A 20,977-nucleotide genomic window follows, 5' to 3' on the forward strand; every position below is an offset into this window, starting at 1 on the left:
TTTGAAAAAAAAAAAAAAAAAAAAAGACTATAAAGTCTCCATATATTCAAATATCCATATGACATACGTTTGAGCCTAATATGATTATATCATGTGTATATTCAAAGAACTATTATTTTATATATAGGAGAACTCCATTTATTGTGTTGCCGATTTAAATAATACATGAAAATCACAATGCTTTCATATGGAATTTCCTATATACATACACAAACTGTCCCATTAAGTGAATTTTGATAGAATTTTTGGCGTGATTATCATTTTGAATTGTAAACGATATCTCTGGAAAGGTGTAGAAGAGAACATATCTAAAATCACCTATACTGCAAAATTAAATCCCTGCGGATATTTAAACCTCCAGGCTGTCTGGAGCCTAGTATAAACATCCAATAAGACTCTCTTCCCAAAAGCAAACTTCTGTAGTCTCCCCCTCTGGTGGGTCTTCTGACTTTCTCAATGGCATTGAACTTAAAGGATTTATTATCACCCCCGTGTACCTCCATAAAGTGACGCGAAGCTGCAGAAATGCCCACCTTGGGTGAACCTGTGGCATCTGAGAGGTGCCTTCTAATCCTTTTTTTTAATGCACCTACAGTGCAACCCACATACTGTTTAGAGCAATCCGTGCAAGTGATTAGGTAGACCACACCAGAGGAGTTACAATTAAGGAACTGCTTGATTCGATATGTTTTGCCATCTACTGTAGAAACAAAATTCCTGCATTTATTCACAAATGCACAGCACAAGCATATGTTATGTCCACATTTGTAGAATCCATTAATGCTGAGCCAGGTCTCTGATGGCATGTGTGCTGAAATTTGAAATAGACTAGGGGAAACCATACTGCTTATTGTTGGAGCTTTTTTGGGGATAAAATTAATTTTATTACTTTCCAAAACAGTTTTGACCACTATGTCCGTATATAACATTGGCAAAAATCTTTTGATCACGGCAACAACTTCATAATAGTCTTGGCTAAAATTTGTTACAAAATTAATTCCTCCCAAATCATTTACATTAGTTCCTCTTGGATTTATATCTAAAATTAGAGAATTCCTTTTTTTTTTTTTTTTTTTATATGCATATGAAAGCATTGTGATTTTCATGTATTATTTAAATCGGCAACACAATATATGGAGTTCTCCTATATATAAAATAATAGTTCTTTGAATATGCACATGATATAATCATATTAGGCTCAAACTTATGTCATATGGATATTTGGATATATGGAGACTTTATAGTCTTTTTTTTTTTTTTTTTTAAAGCTCACAGCTAACATGAAGTCTCACTAGCATCTATTTAATTAGAGATGTGACAGTCAAGAAATATTCAAGTAGGCATTTTGGTGTCCACAAAAATGTACACATCGATAGTGGGTTTTTTTTGTTTTTTTTTGTTTTTTTTTCCAAAGCTCACAGCTAACATGAAGTCTCACTAGCATCTATTTAATTAGAGATGAGACATACAAGAAATATTCAAGTAGGCATTTTTGTGTCCACAAAAATGTACACATTGATAGTGGAACTTTTTTTTTTTTTTTTCCTCTATATATAAACAACATATAAAATACAAATCTGTGCAATATATTTATAACCATATGTATTTGTTACAAGTACAGTTTGTAGGTATTGCTTTTCTAACACAGTGTTTCTAGCTCTTATAGATCTCTATCAACTCAAGCCTGTAATGAATTAGATTGTGAAGTTTAATGAAGGCAAGAAAGAGTTAACAACAGGAGCTGCATCATCGGTCACTCCACATGTGTGTTCATTATAATGTGAATGAATGTCTTTTTAAACTCTGCACTTAGATTAGTCAGTTACATGATTAAGACCGTGTAATACGGTCGAAACGCGTCGCTAGTCATTCTTCCCCTGCCCAGGGGCTGTCTGTACCTACCTCTATATGTGTGCACATGGAATAAACCATATGGAAATTTATATTGAAGAGTGCCTTCTTTCCTGCGCTGGACTTTATCTCACATGTTTCTTAGTCAAGGCCACCAAAGGGGCCACCAAAGTAGAGAAATGTGGTATGAACTGCCTGTAATAATTTATGAATCCTAAGAAGCGTTGCACCGCCTTCAAGGAATGAGGTTCGGACCATTCCAGGACAGCAGAGAGCATCGCAGGATCCATAGACAGTCCCTCTTGTGAGATAATGTAGCCCAAAAAAGGCAAGGATGACTGCTCGAATACACATTTTTCGAGTTTAGCAAACAATGAGTGCTCCCTTAAATGGGAAAGGACACGAACGACATCCTGACGATGAGTCTCCAGATCAGGAGAAAAAATCAGGATGTCGTCCAGATACACCACGATGGAGGATAACAGTAAATCCCTGAACACATCGTTTACGAAGTCCTGAAATACTGCGGGTGCATTACATAAACCAAAAGGCATGACGAGGTATTCATAGTGACCGTCTCAGGTGTTAAAAGCGGTCTTCCATTCGTCACCCTCTCGAATTCGTACCAAGTTATACGCACCCCGCAGATCCAACTTCGTAAAAACCTGAGCTCCCCTCAGTCTGTCAAAGAGCTCCGAAATTAAAGGTAACGGGTATTTGTTCTTTATTGTGATTGCGTTGAGACCCCTGTAATCTATGCAGGGACGCAAATCACCCTCTTTCTTCCGAACAAAGAAAAACCCAGCTCCCGCGGGAGAGACAGACTTACGAATGAACCCCTTCTCTAAACTCTCTCTTATATAGGTCGACATGGCCTCCAACTCAGGTATCGACAGGGGGTAAACCCTGCCCTTAGGTGGAACCGAACCTGGGATAAGGTCTATGGCACAGTCATACGGCCTATGGGGTGGAAGAACCTCAGCACCCTGTTTGGAGAACACGTCAGCGAAATCCAAATAGGGTGTAGGTATGGGAGAGAGATCAGTTGATTCAACCGCAACGACCTTAGGTGGTAAGGGAAGACATCGGGACTGACATTTTGAACCCCAACTAATAATGCTGTCGGACTCCCAGTCGATGTGAGGAGCATGAGTCTGAAGCCATGGGAGACCCAGAAGGACGTCGTCTATACCCTCAGGCAAAACAAGAAAAGAAATCTCCTCTATGTGACCCTGAGACAGGGAAAGGCGCAAGGGAACTGTCCTCAATGTAATGGAGTCAGACAACATAGTCCCATTAACAGCACGGACAGGAATAGGTGCCTCTAATATGATAGAGGGAATATTGTGTCTTTTTACAAATCCTGAGGACACAAAAGTCCCGTCAGCTCCGGAATCCACAAAAGCCATAATAGGCCATGTATTCTCAGAGAATGAGAGCTGACCTGGGATACTACACTTAGAGGGTGCAGAAAACGTCTCTAGTAACCCCCCTCCAATGGTTACTAGACCTGGGAGTTTCCCTGACGACTAGAACACTTGTTGGCATAGTGCCCAGCCTGACGACATACGTAACATATAGGAGGACCAGACTTGCGTAGTCTAGAGGACGTATGACCTAACTCCATAGGAGTGGGAGATGTTTCAGATGCTGAGGAAGATGGTAGTGGACCCTCATCAACTGGAATAGCCAGATGCTTAGGGCGTGAGGAAGAGACCTCGAGTCTACGTTCCATATGGCGTACGTCGATCCTCGTTGCTACTGTGATCAAGTCCTCCAGAGAAGCAGGAACCTCACGAGTAGCAAGGGCATCCTTGACATAGCCTGCCAACCCTCTCCAGAAGATAGGAATCAACATCTTCTCTGGCCAATCTAGTTCTGCCACCAGAGTTCTAAAAGCAAAGGCATAAGAACTAGTGGATAACGAACCCTGAGATAGATCTAAGAGTCTCAGGGCCGCATCATGGGTAACCTGCGGACTCATGAATACCGCTTTAAGAGCATCAAGAAAGTCTTGATGTCTCAGAGTAACCACATCAGAGCGCTCCCATAAGGGAGTCACCCATTCTAAGGCTTTGTCCTGAAGTAAGGAGATGATAAAGCCTACTCTGGACCTCTCCGTAGAGAAGCGAGAAGAGTTGACCTCTAGGTGTATCTGACACTGACTAATGAAACCACGACATGATCTGGCATCGCCAGAATATCTGTTTGGCAGAGCAAGTCGAGGATCATGTGCAGATGTCACCATGGTCTGAGGTTTATCCTCTATACTCTTGAGCCGCGACTCAAGTACTTGTATGTAACGGTGTAACTGCTGATATTCTGCCATAACTGCCAGACCCTTGGCTCAGTCCTAATGTTACGGGGGGCTGTCTGATAATAAAACCTAAAGGAATGTCAGACGGTCAGGGTCCACCGTGCAAAGACTCTGCTGCAGACTATGGCAGAGGATAAGGGGTATATAAGTGTGCCACTGTAAAAAATAATAGCACAAGTGCAGAGTGCAATACCTCTGTTAAACTCGCAGAGGAATATAATTGGAAAATAAAGCAATTCCTCCCTTACTTGGAGGGTGTGTGGAATGGTCTCTGTTAAAGATCACAGAGACAAAAGCAGTGAGTGGGAAATGGCACCTACCTAGGTCCGTTCCTCTAGTGGTGCCAGGAGTCAGACAGCAGCGTAAGCCGCACAAAGCTCCTACCTGCGTTCGCTCCACTAGTGTGCTAGGACACGAACCACTAGATATGGCCCCTGCCTAGGTCCGCTCTTCTAGTGGTGCAAAAGAGACGGACAGCAGCGTAAGCCGCACAAAGCTCCTACCTGCATTCGCTCCACTAGTGTGCGAGGACACGAACCACTAGATATGGCACCTGCCTAGGTCCGCTCTTCTAGTGGTGCAAAAGAGACGGACAGCAGCATAAGCCGCACAAAGCTCCTACCTCTGTTCGCTCCCCTAGTGTGCGAGGATACGAACAACTGCCAGACGCAGTATAAGGAACGTTACCCTAGCGGCAACGTCCACCTACGAGTAGAATCACAAGGCCCAGCCGGACCATGTGCCTCAGGCACCTGCCTATGTCCGCTCCACTAAGAGGTAAGGATACGGACTGCAGCCGAAGCTGTAAGGTATAAGAACGCTACCCTGCCGGTAGCGCTCACCTAACATAGACAGAAAGATGCCTAGAGGGACGTGCACAGGGCGTCTACCCTCATGCATGAACCAAGAGGACTGAGCACCGGGCGGCGTGCGTCAGGGTCTTATATAGACTTTGTGCCTCATCCAAGATGGAAGACACCAGAGCCAATCCGCTGCCAGAATGACAGCAATGACGTCACGCTGGCCTATCACCGAGCAAAGCGTCACAAGCACATGACCAGCGACCAATCGGCATAAAAGGTGTCAGAGACATGTGACCACGTGTCACAAGCACATGACCAGTGGCCAATCAGCTTAGAAGGTGTCAGAGACATGTGACCTCGTGTCAGCGATGATGTCACCCGCACATGTGCAATGGCTCCAAGATAGGACTTAGTCTCCAGCGCTTGCACATGTGCATTAGCAAGAAGTCCGGACATAGTCTCCAGAGCCACAGCAACCGTAACAATAGCGCTGCTCACAGGCACTATTGACAACACAAGGTATTTGAGAGAAGACTTGTTTAGAAACTTTATATCAATATGGCCACTAATGCATAGTAGTGAAAAACACATCTAATGATAACACAGAATGTCTTGGTTCTTCATTATACAAGTATCCATGTAGTATATGTAATCAGAAGATCATCTCTCCATTTGCTAATATTCCATACTAGACCTTATTCTATACTTATACTAGACTACATTAGCCTGCAGGAAACTCCTGAACTTCCATATCTGGGATTCTGTACCATAAGCCTCATTTTCTGCCAGGGGTTTTGCATTAAAGGAGAAGGTCCTACTTAACTTTGTCTCTTTGTAGCTGTAAATTAATTTATAAACACAGATACATTTTAGCATTGCCACAATGATCTCTGATGACTAGAGCCACAGTCCACAAGTGTTTTAGTATTACATTTATCAATATCATGTCTAGAGCAAAACAATCTCTGTTGGCCATAGGAAAACATTGTAGCTCAGCTTTAATTTTTTTAAACAGCTGATTTAATTAAAGCTGTGATGTGATTGGTTGCTTTGGGCAATGAAGTCATTTTTTTATTTTGGACAACTTAGATAAATCTGCCCCATTGGATTGTTGAGAATCACTTGCCTCCCACTTGCCCTGTTGGGATCTTCTTTTGAGCCGGACATTCCAATGCTCGCAGCTTACTTCAGCGCAGTGAGGGATGGTTAAGGCCACGGGAGTAGAAAAGGTCATATCAAGAGGTCCGCAGGTCACTTCTGGTCCCAGAAGAACCTCTGAACCTTCCAGTTGCAAGCTATTAACAGAACAAAGAGAGACATAAAAAAATGATGTGGTGTCAAAACCAACAACATCAACTGCCTTATCCTTTCCAACATGGTTAAACCTTCAGAATGACTTGGCATATAGTAAAATCAATGGGAAGAATTGAATTGGAGCATTGTTAGCATCTGGAGACAAAGCGACTGATCTAATGTGGTTTTCTAACTAAGGAATAGTTCCTAAAGAGTCAGACACTGATGTGTTAATGGGGTTATATTGTGCTATTAGAGAACGTGTCCAATTCAAGTCTTAAAGGGAACCTGTCAGGTGCCATATGCGCTCAGAACCATGAGCAGTTCTGGGTGAATATTTCTAATCCTTGCCTAACTGTCCCAGGGTATAGTATCATAGATAAAGAGATCATTAGAAAAAGTACTTCTAAAGATCCTTTATGATATGCTAATGAGCGCAGGGACTAGTTGCAAGGGTTTTATTTTCCCCCACTAGTCCGCCCTCTTAGCATGTTAGCACTCCCACAGAGGCATGCTAACATGCTATTCAATGCCCATTGCCCAGTATCATCAGCAGTGACGTGTGTACCTGTGTCTGTTGTCACAGCCTCAGACGCCGGGTTTAGGGTCAGTGCACATGATCAGAAGTCCCAGCACTTCCAGTCATGTGCATTATGAAGCCGGGTGTACGCGTCCCAGCTTCAGAGAGGTCTAGTGTGCATGACCGGACGTGCGGTGACATCTGATCATGCACACTGACCCAAACCCAGCGCCTGAAGTGGTGACAATAGACTCAGGTTCATGTGTCACCGCTAATAATGCTTGGCATTGGGCATTGAATATGGGCATGCTAACATGCTGAGAGGGCGGCTAGTCGGGGGAACTAATGCCCAGGGGACTAGTTCCTGTGCTCATTAGTATATTATAAAGGATCTTTAGAAATACTTTTTCTAAAGATCTCTTTATCTATGCTACTATTTACAGAGACAGTTAGGCAGGGATTACAAATATGCACCCAGAACTGCTCTTGGTTCTGGGTGCATATTGCACCTGACAGGTTCCCTTTAAGCACATGGTGAAATATTACTCGATATTCAAGTATTCACCCAGAGAAGTTTGTTCTTTTGTCCTAACAGAGTTTTGTTCTACTATTTTTAAGCTACAGCTATTTCCCATTTATACTGTTTGTTCTTTGCAGTCAAGTTAAAGCTCTGATGACTAAACACTGGGTTTTCTAGTGTCCACGCCTGATTGCTTTTATACAGTAGTATTGGCTGGACAATGTAATCACAGGATTAGAGCCTCTGACAGCTGGATAACTGGGCTTTTGCTTGTGGCAGCCAGTAAATCTGGCAGGTTTATCATATACCATGCAGTCAGTAGCCATGCCATTCTGAAAGCTGTGTTTTAGACTTATTAACTCTTGCATTCTTTACAATGTTGAGGCACTATCTATGTACTCAAAGTCAACTTAAAGGGAACCCGTCACGTTGCCCATGCAGTCTACTCTGTGGACAGCTTGGTAGGGTGGAGGAGACGCTGAGCAGAATGATATATAGGTTTGTTTGAAAATAGTCAGTAAAACTTGCATATTAATCATTGAAATCCCTTGTGTTTATATTCTTGAGTCCAGTGGACGGTCCTGCTCTGACCGCAGAGGCACACAGGAAAGACTGTCAATCACTAAGTAGAGCCGCCTACTGGACGCCAAGTATTGTAATGAATAAAATACAAGTTTTACACAATTTTTTCCCAAAAAATGGCTATCAGTCTGATCAGTCTCCTCCTCCTCTATAACTTCCTACCTGCAGACCGGGACCATTTTCAATATAAGAGGTTCCTTTTAAACAAAACTTCACATTATAACTATGAGCAATTAACAACCTTGAGAATACGATAAACAATGAATCTGCATTAATTACACATGGTCACCTGTGAAGACCAGACTGTAGGATTTTGCTATATTCTAATATGTGGTTATTATAGAGTACTGTAATGCAGAGAGAAAAATGCTTCCTCTGAGACCAAAGAAGATTCCTTGACCAAAAAGTATTTCTCATCTTGTGGAATAAAGCCTTATCCAGATTATATATATTTGTTTTATTTTCTTAACCTTAGAATTCAAATCCAGTCCATAGTTCATTCCTGTAGATAATATGTATATCATAGCTGTGCAAGGACGTGGAGTCGGATTGTGTAACGTACTGTACATGCTTTTAGGCTGATGCGGAGGGCATTGCTCTAGGGTATACCGTCTTAAAAGTGTTGAACGAATAAATGTGAAAACACAAAAGTGGTGTTTGGGGATTGTTTAGTCCCTTGTGTATGTTCCCATTTAATAGTGGTTTTCTTCTTCACCTTTCCAGCTGGTAAAAGCTTTTAATTCAGAGACAGGTGCTAAAAACCCATTAGGTCCCATTCAAGATACATGAAAGTATGAAGAGAGTCCCAGGAGACCATTAATGGAGCCAACAAGAAGAGAAAGAAGGTCAGCAGAAATATAGAGGAGAGAGAAAGGGAAGGAGAACACAAGACAGGATCTATGATTCCCAGCTGGAAGAAAGTAGCAGAGAGATTAGAAAATCGAGAGTGTAACAGATAGGAAGACTGATGAATGGGAAAAGATAGGTGAGCAGATAAAAGCAGAGGAAGGCCATAGGCTCATATTGATTACAGACAGTACTGGATTAACTGCATGCCCTGATCTTTCCTATACTGCACAAACCTTATTTATTCAGTGGGTCTGATATTCCTTGGTGGCCGGTTATTAAGACAGGTTTAATTTGGAAATCCAAAAGGTTTTGTTTTCAAGTTTCAACCAAAATATTTACAGTTGAAACCAGACGTTTACATACACGATCTAAATAGACACATATGCATGTTTTTCTCACTACCTGACATTAAATTAGTATTTGGCACTATTGCCCTTAAACTATATGACTTGGGTGAAACTTTTTGGATACCCTTCCACAAGCTTCTCACAATGGTTGAAATTTGGCCCCATTTCTCCTGACAGAACTGGTGTAACTGAGCCATGTTTGTAGGTCGCCTTGTCTCGCACCGGACTTTTGAGCTTTGCCCATAAAGTTTCAGTAGGATTGAGATCAGGGTTTTGTGATGGCCACTACAAAACATTGACTTTGTTATCCTTAAGCCACTTTGTAACCAGTTTGGCAGTATGCTTTGGGTCATTGTTCATTTGGAAGACCCATTTCCGCCCAAGGTTTAAGTTCCTGGCAGATGTCTTGAGATGTTGCTCCAGTATTACCACATAATCTTATTTCCTAATGATGCCATCTATTTTGTGACATGCACCAGTCCCTCCTGTAGCAAAACAACCCTACAACATGATGCTGCACCCCTGTGTGTCATAGTAGGGATGGTGTTCTTAGTAGAGATGAGCGAACCGGTCGCGGTTTGGCTCGAGGTCGGTTCGCCGAACGGAGCTCCCGTTCGAGTTCGGTTCGTCGAACGTTCGACGAACCGAACTCGAACTGCATAGGAAACAATGGCAGGCATTCACAAACATATAAAAACACCTAGAAAACACCCTCAAACGTGTCCAAAAGGTGACAAACAACTCACAACACAACACAAACACATGGGAAAGTGACAAGGACATATACTAATGCGAAAACAAAAGAGCTGGACAAGGAAAAAGAGGAGGACACACAGATATATGAGTATATGCAAGGAAACATCGATGCCATTACTGTGCAACTTGAGCCCTGCTCATTTTAGGCTTCCAATCTGGATAAATTGCCTGAGATTGCCACGTACGCTGTTACGGGGGGCTGTCTGATAATAACCGAAAAGGAGTATCAGACAGTCAGGGTCCACCGTGCAAAGACTTTGCTGCAGACTATGGCAGAGTGCAATACCTCTGTTAACTCACAGAAGGATATAATAAGTAAGTAAAGCAATTCCTCCCTTACTTGGAGGGTGTGTGGAATGATCTCTGTTAATAATCACAGAGACAAAGGCAATGTGTGCGAAATGGCACCTACCTAGGTCCGTTCTTCTAGTGGTGCAAAAGAGACGAACAGCAGCGTAAGCCGCACAAAGCTCCTACCTGCGTTCGCTCCACTAGTGTGCGAGGACACGAACCACTAGATATGGCACCTGCCTAGGTCCGCTCTTCTAGTGGTGCAAAAGAGACGAACAGCAGCGTAAGCCGCACAAAGCTCCTACCTCTGTTCGCTCCCCTAGTGTGCGAGGATACGAACAACTGCCAGACGCAGTATAAGGAACGTTACCCTAGCGGCAACGTCCACCTACGAGTAGAATCACAAGGCCCAGCCAGACCATGTGCCTCAGGCACCTGCCTATGTCCGCTCCCCTAAGAGGTAAGGATACGGACAGCAGCCGAAGCTGTAAGGTATAAGAACGCTACCCTGCCGGTAGCGCTCACCTAGCATAGACAGAGGAATGCCTAGAGGAACGCGCACAGAGCGTCTACTCATATGCATGAACCAAGAGGACTGAGCACCATGCGGCGTGTGTCAGGGTCTTATATAGACTCTGTGCCTCATCCAAGATGGAGGACACCAGAGCCAATCCGCTGCCAGAACGACAGGAGTGACGTCATGTTGGCCTATCACCGAGCAAGACGTCACAAGCACATGACCAACGACCAATCGGCATAGAAGGTGTCAGAGACATGTGACCTCGTGTCAGCGATGATGTCACCCGCACATGTGCAATGGCTCCAAGATTGGACTTAGTCTCCGGCGCTCGCACATGTGCAGTAGCAAGAAATCTGGACTTAGTCTCCAGCGCTCGCACATGTGCAGTAGCAAGAAATCTGCACTTAGTCTCCAGCGCTCGCACATGTGCAGTAGCAAGAAATCTGGACATAGTCTCCAGTGCTCGCAGCAACCGTAACAGCCATGTATTCTCAGATAACGAGAGCTGACCTGGGATACAATACTTAGAGGGTGCAGAAGACGTCTCTAGTAACCCCCCTCTAATGGTTACTAGGCCAGGGAGTTTCCCTGACGACTAGGACACTTGTTGGCATAGTGCCCAGCCTGACGACATACGTAACATATAGGAGGACCAGACTTGCGTAGTCTGGAGAACGTATGACCTAACTCCATAGGAATGGGAGATGTTTCAGATGCTGAGGAAGATGGTAGTGGACCCTCAACTACTGGAATAGCCCGATGCTTAGGGCGTGAGGAAGAGACCTCGAGTCTACGTTCCTTATGGCGTACATCGATCCTCGTTGCTACTGTGATCAAGTCCTCCAGAGAAGCAGGGACCTCACGAGTAGCAAGGGCATCCTTGACATAGCCTGCCAACCCTCTCCAGAAGATAGGAATCAACACCTTCTCTGGCCAATCTAGTTCTGCCACCAGAGTTCTAAAAGCAATGGCATAAGAACTAGTGGATAACAAACCCTGAGATAGATCTAACAGTCTCAGAGCCGCATCATGGGTAACCTGCGGACCCATGAATACCGCCTTAAGAGCATCAAGAAAGTCTTGATGTCTCAGAGTAACCACATCAGAGCGCTCCCATAGGGGAGTCGCCCATTCTAAGGCTTTGTCCTGAAGTAAGGAGATGATAAAGCCTACTCTGGACCTCTCCGTAGAGAAGCGAGAAGAGTTGACCTCTAGGTGTATCTGACACTGACTAATGAAACCACGACATGATCTGGCATCGCCAGAATATCTGTTTGGCAGAGCAAGTCGAGGATCATGTGCAGATGTCACCATGGTCTGAGGTTTATCCTCTATACTCTTGAGCCGTGACTCAAGTACTTGTATGTAACGGTGTAACTGCTGATATTCTGCCATAACTGCCAGACCCTTGGCTCAGTCCTAATGTTACGGGGGGCTGTCTGATAATAACCGAAAGGAGTATCAGACAGTCAGGGTCCACCGTGCAAAGACTTTGCTGCAGACTATGGCAGAGTGCAATACCTCTGTTAACTCACAGAAGGATATAATAAGTAAGTAAAGCAATTCCTCCCTTACTTGGAGGGTGTGTGGAATGATCTCTGTTAATAATCACAGAGACAAAGGCAATGTGTGCGAAATGGCACCTACCTAGGTCCGTTCTTCTAGTGGTGCAAAAGAGACGAACAGCAGCGTAAGCCGCACAAAGCTCCTACCTGCGTTCGCTCCACTAGTGTGCGAGGACACGAACCACTAGATATGGCACCTGCCTAGGTCCGCTCTTCTAGTGGTGCAAAAGAGACGAACAGCAGCGTAAGCCGCACAAAGCTCCTACCTCTGTTCGCTCCCCTAGTGTGCGAGGATACGAACAACTGCCAGACGCAGTATAAGGAACGTTACCCTAGCGGCAACGTCCACCTACGAGTAGAATCACAAGGCCCAGCCAGACCATGTGCCTCAGGCACCTGCCTATGTCCGCTCCCCTAAGAGGTAAGGATACGGACAGCAGCCGAAGCTGTAAGGTATAAGAACGCTACCCTGCCGGTAGCGCTCACCTAGCATAGACAGAGGAATGCCTAGAGGAACGCGCACAGAGCGTCTACTCATATGCATGAACCAAGAGGACTGAGCACCATGCGGCGTGTGTCAGGGTCTTATATAGACTCTGTGCCTCATCCAAGATGGAGGACACCAGAGCCAATCCGCTGCCAGAACGACAGGAGTGACGTCATGCTGGCCTATCACCGAGCAAGACGTCACAAGCACATGACCAACGACCAATCGGCATAGAAGGTGTCAGAGACATGTGACCTCGTGTCAGCGATGATGTCACCCGCACATGTGCAATGGCTCCAAGATTGGACTTAGTCTCCGGCGCTCGCACATGTGCAGTAGCAAGAAATCTGGACTTAGTCTCCAGCGCTCGCACATGTGCAGTAGCAAGAAATCTGCACTTAGTCTCCAGCGCTCGCACATGTGCAGTAGCAAGAAATCTGGACATAGTCTCCAGTGCTCGCAGCAACCGTAACATACGCCTTGGGGATCTTGTCGTGTCCTGCAGCCAGCATTCTCTCAGAACCTGTCTTCAGTGCTGCTGGGGGTCTGCTGGCAGATAAGTACACGCGTCTGTCCACTGACAATGTGGACATGACTCTCAGAGGACTTTTCTTCCCCTGGGTCATCCAGGGGACGGGAAAGGCACGCGTATTTTTGAGAGTGCTTCATGCAAAGCATCTTTTTCTTTTTCAAAAGGGGGGTCAACTGATGCCAGTCAAGTGGGGTGTGTGTGGCCCAATTAGTGGCAACGAGGGAGACTGTGGTTGGAGTCCCCTCGCTGTGTTTCTAAAAGAACCAAGATGAACAAGTCATGGCTCTCAGAGGACTTTTCTTCCCCTGGGTCAGCCAGGGGACGGGAAAGGCACGCGTATTTTTGAGAGTGCTTCATGCAAAGCATCTTTTTCTTTTTCAAAAGGGGGGTAAACTGATGCCAGTCAAGTGGGGTGTGTGTGGCCCAATTAGTGGCAACGAGGGAGACTGTGGTTGGAGTCCCCTCGCTGTGTTTCTAAAAGAACCAAGATGAACAAGTCATGGCTCTCAGAGGACTTTTCTTCCCCTGGGTCATCCAGGGGACGGGAAAGGCACGCGTATTTTTGAGAGTGCTTCATGCAAAGCATCTTTTTCTTTTTCAAAAGGGGGGTCAACTGATGCCAGTCAAGTGGGGTGTGTGTGGCCAAATTAGTGGCAACGAGGGAGACTGTGGTTGGAGTCCCCTCGCTGTGTTTCTAAAAGAACCAAGATGAACAAGTCATGGCTCTCAGAGGACTTTTCTTCCCCTGGGTCATCCAGGGGACGGGAAAGGCACGAGTATTTTTGAGAGTGCTTCATGCAAAGCATCTTTTTCTTTTTCAAAAGGGGGGTCAACTGATGCCAGTCAAGTGGGGTGTGTGTGGCCCAATTAGTGGCAACGAGGGAGACTGTGGTTGGAGTCACCTCGCTGTGTTTTACATGATTTTCGAAGGGCATGACATGCCTAAGAGGTTAAGTTTCATCATCTGCAACTTGTTGGCAACAGAAAGGCTGCCTTTACACCCTTTTGAGACCGAGGATTTTCGAGACCTTATACCCATTGCAGTGCCCCAAGAGCCAATGGCCAGTCGTCACTCCTTCTCCAAGAAAGGCGTGCCCGCGCTACCACAGTAGGTCGCACACAACATCACCGATTCCTTGAGAAACTCTGTGTGTGACAGGGTGCATTTCACCACAGATACTTGGACCCGTAAGCATGGACAGGGGAGTTACATGTTGCTGACTGGGCACTGGGTAACTATGGTGAGAGATGGAGAAGAGTTTGCTGTACAAGTCTTGCCGTCCCCACGACTTGTGTGTCAATCCTTCCTCTGTATGTACAAGTTCCTCCACTGCTTCTGCCTCCTTAACCTCGTGTGGGTCCTCCACGTCGGCCCAAACCCTTTGTGGTCAGGCCACCCTTCCTTGTAACTGCGCCCATGGAATCCCACACACCTCCTTACTATGCTGGCAGCAGAGCTCAAGGCCATCAGGCGGTCAAATGTTTACTTTGAAATGTAGGGGAAATGTGAGACACCGCTGAGGAATTGTGGACGGTTAGCTCTGGAGAGTGAGACCGAGTTTCATCAATGGTTGTCTCCACTCAACCAGCAGCCAGGGAAGGTCGGGTGCGACAATGATGTAAACCAGTCTGCGACCCTTCTTCAGGGCAATGTGGCACACGTGCCTTGTATGGCTCACGTGTTGAACCTGGTTGTCCATCAATTTTTAAAACACTATCCCGGCCTACATGGCCTTCTGCAGAGGGCACGGTGTAACGCCTGCCTGGATCGACACACTCAGATGGGCTGTAAAGGATAGGCTAGAGGCAAGCCACTCACCAAGCTGGACACCCAGAACCCTGAAACCCTTTAACCCCTATACAGTGATTTGGAATTACACAGGGCCCAAGTTGATCAATACCTGTGGAAGGCTTCAGTTCCAGAGAATAGTATTAATGCAGGGTCAAAAACATTAATTGAGGAAGAGGAACAGAATGGGATGGCCAGGACTTAATCAGAAAACAAGCAGAGGTGAAATGCGGATTGGCCAACGAGGTACATAAACAGCAAGCAGGAAAAGTAGTCAGGTAACAAGCACACAAACTCATAAAACTGAACTGGGGGTGACAGTAACAAGAGGTTCATAGCTTTGTCTGGCAGTGGTCTGCAGACAGGAGGGGCCTAAAAAAGGGTGTGGTGTCTTCCCATTGGTTGTAGCTGAATGATGGTACTTCATCTGTGAGATACCCACCACCTACATTCAGCCTGTGGTTCTGTATCTGTCAAGGTAACGCAACCCAGTGGGTGACCATAACCTGCGTCCACCTGCGCCGCAGGCATCGACTCTTTTCCCATCATCAGCACTATGCACGAAAGGAACACGTTGTCACCTGGCGACCGGAGTACAAATTGATTGAGTGGACTACGTTGGTGACTTAACAGCCGTGTGCGGCAATGATGCAAACCTGTCTGCGGCCCTTCGTCAGGGCAATGTGACACACGTGCCTTGTATGGCTCACGTGTTGAATCTGATTCTCCAGCAATATTTAAAATACCATCCCGGCCTACATGGTCTTGTGCAGCGGGCACGCTGCTATGTGCTCACTTTCATCCTTCGCACCCAGCAGCTAAACAACTTTCATCGCTCCTGAAGTCTTAGGGTCTGGCGGTTAAACGCCGGAAATGCGATGTTCCGACACGCAGGAATTGGAATCTGCACATGTTGCAGCGTCTGTGGCAGCAGCGCAGAGCCCTGCTGAAATATGGTATGATGTATACCCTGGGCTAACTTGATCCAGAGGTGGTGCAGATCACGCTGCTGGAGTGGTGTCAGATCAAGGACCTATGCACCCTTCTACACAGTTTACAAATGTCGACGAAGATGTTTAGCACTAGCGATGCCATTCTCAGCGTGACAATTCTGGTCATCTACAAGATGGAGCACACTGTAAGCATTATTCGGAGTCAGGTGTTGGTCCAAGAGGAAGGGGAGGAAGTACAGGAGGAGTCATATGCAGAAGGGATAATAAGATATACAAGGTCCATACGTTGAGCGGCACCTAGGCGGCAGTCATGGTGGGGGATAGGGATTAACAAGGGCAGATAGTATCAGCAAAAATTGTTGAGGAAGGTGCAGGAGCCCATGAAGAAATGGAGGACAAACTTGCGATGGGCATGGAAGACTCAGCAGATGAGTGAGAGCTTGCTCACATTTCGGTTGTGCGAGGTTGGGGGGAGGGGGCAGAGGAAGGAGGCACGATTCTCACCTCTCTGCCACCAACAAATCAAGGACTTGGTCTTCCTGGATGCACAAGACACATGAGCGCCTTCTTGCTGCACTACCTACAACATGACCCTCGGATTGTACGAATTCGAAGTAATGCTAACTACTGGGTTGCCACACTGTTAGATCCCCGGTACAAGACAAAATTTGGCGAAATAATTCCAGCCATAGAAAGGGACGCACATATACAGGAGTATCTGCAGAAGGTGGTACGGATTCTTAGATCTGCTTTTCCAGTAAACACCAGTGCTGCACAGAGTGAATCTCAACGCTTTGTCATGGATAGGAGGATATGGGCTTTTATTTGTCCACATCTGACGGACCGAGGGCTGGCTGCTGGGCTGAGATGGCATTGAGTACGGTGTCCCTGCAGAGTTGCACTTTTGGTCATATACCAAATGAGTTCAAAAAGGACAAATGCTGGTGAAAAGGGGAACAGGTGTGTTGGAAAGTGGAAAAAAGTTTTTGTCCGTGGGTTTGGTGGTTAAGCAAAAGTAACATTTGATGAAGAAACACCATCTGTTACGGTGGGACTGGCAGATTTGGATAAGGTGGTATATACTATGTTACCGCTATATAACGAAAATTAATAAGAAAAGAAAGAGAAAGGTATATATCCCCATCAGCAGTCAATGTCCACCGTGCTCCCAGATGGAAAAGGAGAGGTTGGCAACTGGAAGGTTTGGTGGAGGATACAGAGCTGTGTGGCTATGAAACTAATAGTTGCCTGAACAGAGTTAGACGCCACTCGGATCTTGAGACTGGGAGCCCTGTTAGCGTCACAGGGTCCACACGCCCACCCAGCTCAGGAACTCCCTGTTAACATCACAGGGGTCATTGAGTACGCTGACCGTGTGCATTGGGGCCACACCTGTGGACAGCAGGCGCATCAGCAGCAGCAGGCCTGTTAATGCCACTGGGCTGCACAAGCAGGACTTGTAGGACAGGAGCTGGTCTTAACCGTTCTGCGTTACCAACTGTGGTGGCGGCCTGCATCGACGCCCTATCCCTGCCTACCTCTGGCCTAAAGCCGCAATGGGTTCAACACATGAAGGTGTGCTCTTTCGGAGCATAATAGAAGACTGCGCACCTCCTTGTTGGCTCCAGCCCCTTTTATAACCTGGGTCCGCCCCAAACCAGGGTGGACCACAATGCACCTCCTGGAGACAAAAGCAGAGTGACACGTCATGAGTGGCATAACTAGCGTCCTATTTGTAACCGCAACTTCAATAATGACCTCATGGCTGCCACGACACAAACACCTCACCAGTCATCGTCTGACCATCAATAATGAGGTGACAAGTCATAGGGGTGGGTCTCTGCAAGCCATTTGGGAGTGGCCTGGCCACATCGTCAGGACACCTGATGCCCTGTGGTCTATATGGGCCCCCCCACATCAGGGGCAGGGCCAAAGAGTTCATTACCGGACCTAGTTTCTGATGCAGTAAGTGCCTGAGCATGCTCAGTAGCATGAAATACAGTCTCTGAAAAAAGACTATCAGCTTTAGCATAGTGTCTAGGCACAACACAGGACTTAGACCCGGCACGGAGTGCAAGTACCTGTGCAAAGAGGCTTTTCGCACTAAGTGTGGGAGCATGCGCTGTAGCCCGAAATGAAGACTTAGCCTCAGGAATGGCACAGTCAGGCTGAGCATACTCACGAGGCGAAACACTGTAGTTAGGCTGCAGCTGGGGTAAATCGGCACACGCATGCGCACTAGCTGCCTCTCCACACTTACACGTGGAGGAGAAATTGCTCTTCGGGTGTGGCCTTGGAGATGCTGTCTATGAACAGAAGGAAAAGCTAAAGGAAGCCTCACTTTCTATCCCTCCGAATTATCAAATGCAGCAATGAATTCCCTGAGTTTGCTATAACATTAGCGTAGCAAAATGTGCATGAGGGTGTCATGTAGAGGTGCTAGAAATAGCTTGGCACCAGTGGGGCACTAATGGAATACAACATCCAGTTCTATGATGCCACTAAATGGCAGTATTTTTTTGCTATCATTATAGCTTATTAAAAACAGAGCAGGTGGGTGTTATGCACAGGTGCTGCACATAGATTTGCACCAGTGGGGCACTAATGGAGTACAACAGCCACTTCTTGTATGCCACTAAGTTTACTCAATTTTTGGTATTATAATGTCTTAGTAAGTAACAATGAGTTTGAGTGTGCAATGCAGGCAGAGGTGCTGCAAATATCTTTGCACTAGTGGGACAATACAGAAGTCCAATAGCCACGTTTAGGATGCCACTAAGTTCACTCAGTGTTTGCTAGTATAATGGCTTAGTTATAATGAGTTTGAGTGTGCAATGCAGGCTGACGTGCTGCAAATATCTTTGCACTAGTGGGACTATACAGAAGTCCAATAGCCACGTTTAGGATGCCACTAAGTTCACTCAGTGTTTGCTAGTATAATGGCTTAGTAACAATGAGTTTGCGTGTGCAAAGGGCAGGAGGGTACAGTGGCAGGTTTGTGGGTCTGGGTAGAGGAAAGGAAGCCTGCCTTTCTATCCCTCCTAATGGGGAAATGCAGCGAGGAAATCCCTGACCTTAGCTACACAGACGCTGTCATCTTGTGTAGCTGTTAAACTCTGTTTTCAGGACCTGTCACCTATGGCTCTGACCCTGCCGGTATAAGCCCTTAAAAGGACTGATGGATAGTGCTATCCCTATGCTGTCCAGCGCTGTGTATGGAGCGTATACAGCTGTATCGGCGATAGGAGCTGCGCCAGTGATGTCTGACACCAAGGACGCAGAAGAGATAATGGCGTCCGGATGGGCAGATACTCGTTTTTATAATGCAGGGACATGTGACATGGACATCCTATCACACATGCCGTTGCTTCTCTGGCTAAAAGTCCACTTAGCTGTGTGTGTGTCTGGGATTGGCTGACATGCTGGCCCGCCCCACTACACGCGCGCGCTTAGGGAAGGAAGACAAGGAAATTAAAAAAAAAGGCGATCGCCATTATACATACAGCAGTGATCTGAAGGCGCTGTTCCCGCACACTATACACTGAAATGTCATAATAGTGTGAGTCACAGAGTGACTTACACTATTACAGCGGAAAGCCAGCTAGGAATTAGCTGGTGTTTTTGCTGCTAGAACCGTTCTCGAACGTATCTAGAACTATCGAGCTTTTGCAAAAAAGCTCGAGTTCTAGTTCGATCTAGAACAGGGCCCAAAATCACTCGAGCCGCGAACTGGAGAACCACGAACCACGAACCGCGCTCAACTCTAGTTCTTAGGCTTCAAAGCTTCTCCCTTTTTCTTCTAAACCAAACAATAGTCTTTATGGCCAAACAGTTCAATTTTAGTTTTGTCAGACCACAGGATATGTCTCCAAAAATTAAGGTCTTTGTTCTTGTGTACATTTGCAAATATTAATCTGGATTTTTTACATTTCTTTTGGAGTAAAGTGGTCTCTCAGCCCATATTGATACAGTACTTGTTTAACTGTGGATAATGACAAAATCTTACCAGCTTGCTCCAGCATCTTCACCTGGTCTTTTGCTTTTGTTCTTGGGTCAGACCAAAGCACGTTCATTTCTGGCACACAGAACCCGTCTCCTTACTGAGTGGTATGATGGTTGGACATTCCCATCTTATTTGTACTTGTGTATACTTCTTTGTATCAATGAACAAGGCATCTTCAGGTATCTGGAAATTGCACCCAACTATGAACCAAGCTTGTGCAAGTCCACAATTCTCTTTTGAGAGCTTGGCTGATTTGTTTTAACTTTCCCATCATGCAACACAAAGAAGCAGTGTGTTTCGGGTGTGCATTAAAATATATCTACAGGTGTGTCTCTAATTAACTCAGATGTTGCCAATAAACCTATCAGAAGCTTCCAAAGACATGACATCATCATATGGCTGTCCCATATTATTTAAAGGCACAGTATTCTTAGTGTATGTAAACATTTGATTGTGCAGAAAGTAATAAAAAATTCTTAAAACATTATTTCTCTCTCATTATTCTGGCATTTGGGAAATATAAGTAATTTTAGTTCCTAATTGACCTAAAACGGGAAAGGTTTATTCTGATTTAATGTCAGATAGTGAGAAAAACATGCAGATGTGTCTTTTTAGATAGTGTATGTAAACATCCGGTTTTAACTGTATAAATTAAAGATGTTTTATAAATATGAGACAATAAATCTACTTGTTTAAGTCTAATCTAAAACTACTTTGAAAAGTAGCAAATGTTTACCCAAATTTTTGTAACTTTTGCCATTTTCACAACAGTCCTTCACAGATCTGCCAAAATTGGCAGAACAGAGGTGTGATAATGTCCGCCTGTCTAATTCATTACCAAACGTGGTGTTATTAACTGGAGTAATTTTTCTTGTGATGAGCGAGTAACCGTGATTTTAATTTTTATTTCATAAATCAATTGTACACATGAATATAAGAAACTTTGTAATATATCTTATCAGACAAATTTGCTTCTTTCTCTGTCAGAATTGATCAGTT

General features: G+C 45.4%; 1 protein-coding gene across 3 annotated transcripts in view; it reads right to left on the bottom strand.

Moving 5' to 3' along the window:
- The window catches only part of UNC5D (unc-5 netrin receptor D), a 952,147-nt gene that overhangs the window by 142,906 nt on the left and 788,264 nt on the right, over nucleotides 1-20,977 (bottom strand). For all 3 annotated transcript variants that reach the window (XM_075346117.1, XM_075346118.1, XM_075346116.1), the window contains one exon: nucleotides 6,098-6,266. In XM_075346117.1, coding sequence (XP_075202232.1) covers nucleotides 6,098-6,266 — 169 coding nt within the window. The remainder of the gene's footprint in view (nucleotides 1-6,097; nucleotides 6,267-20,977) is intronic.

Source organism: Anomaloglossus baeobatrachus, chromosome 4, assembly GCF_048569485.1.
Source record: "Anomaloglossus baeobatrachus isolate aAnoBae1 chromosome 4, aAnoBae1.hap1, whole genome shotgun sequence".
Lineage (NCBI taxonomy): Eukaryota > Metazoa > Chordata > Amphibia > Anura > Aromobatidae > Anomaloglossus > Anomaloglossus baeobatrachus.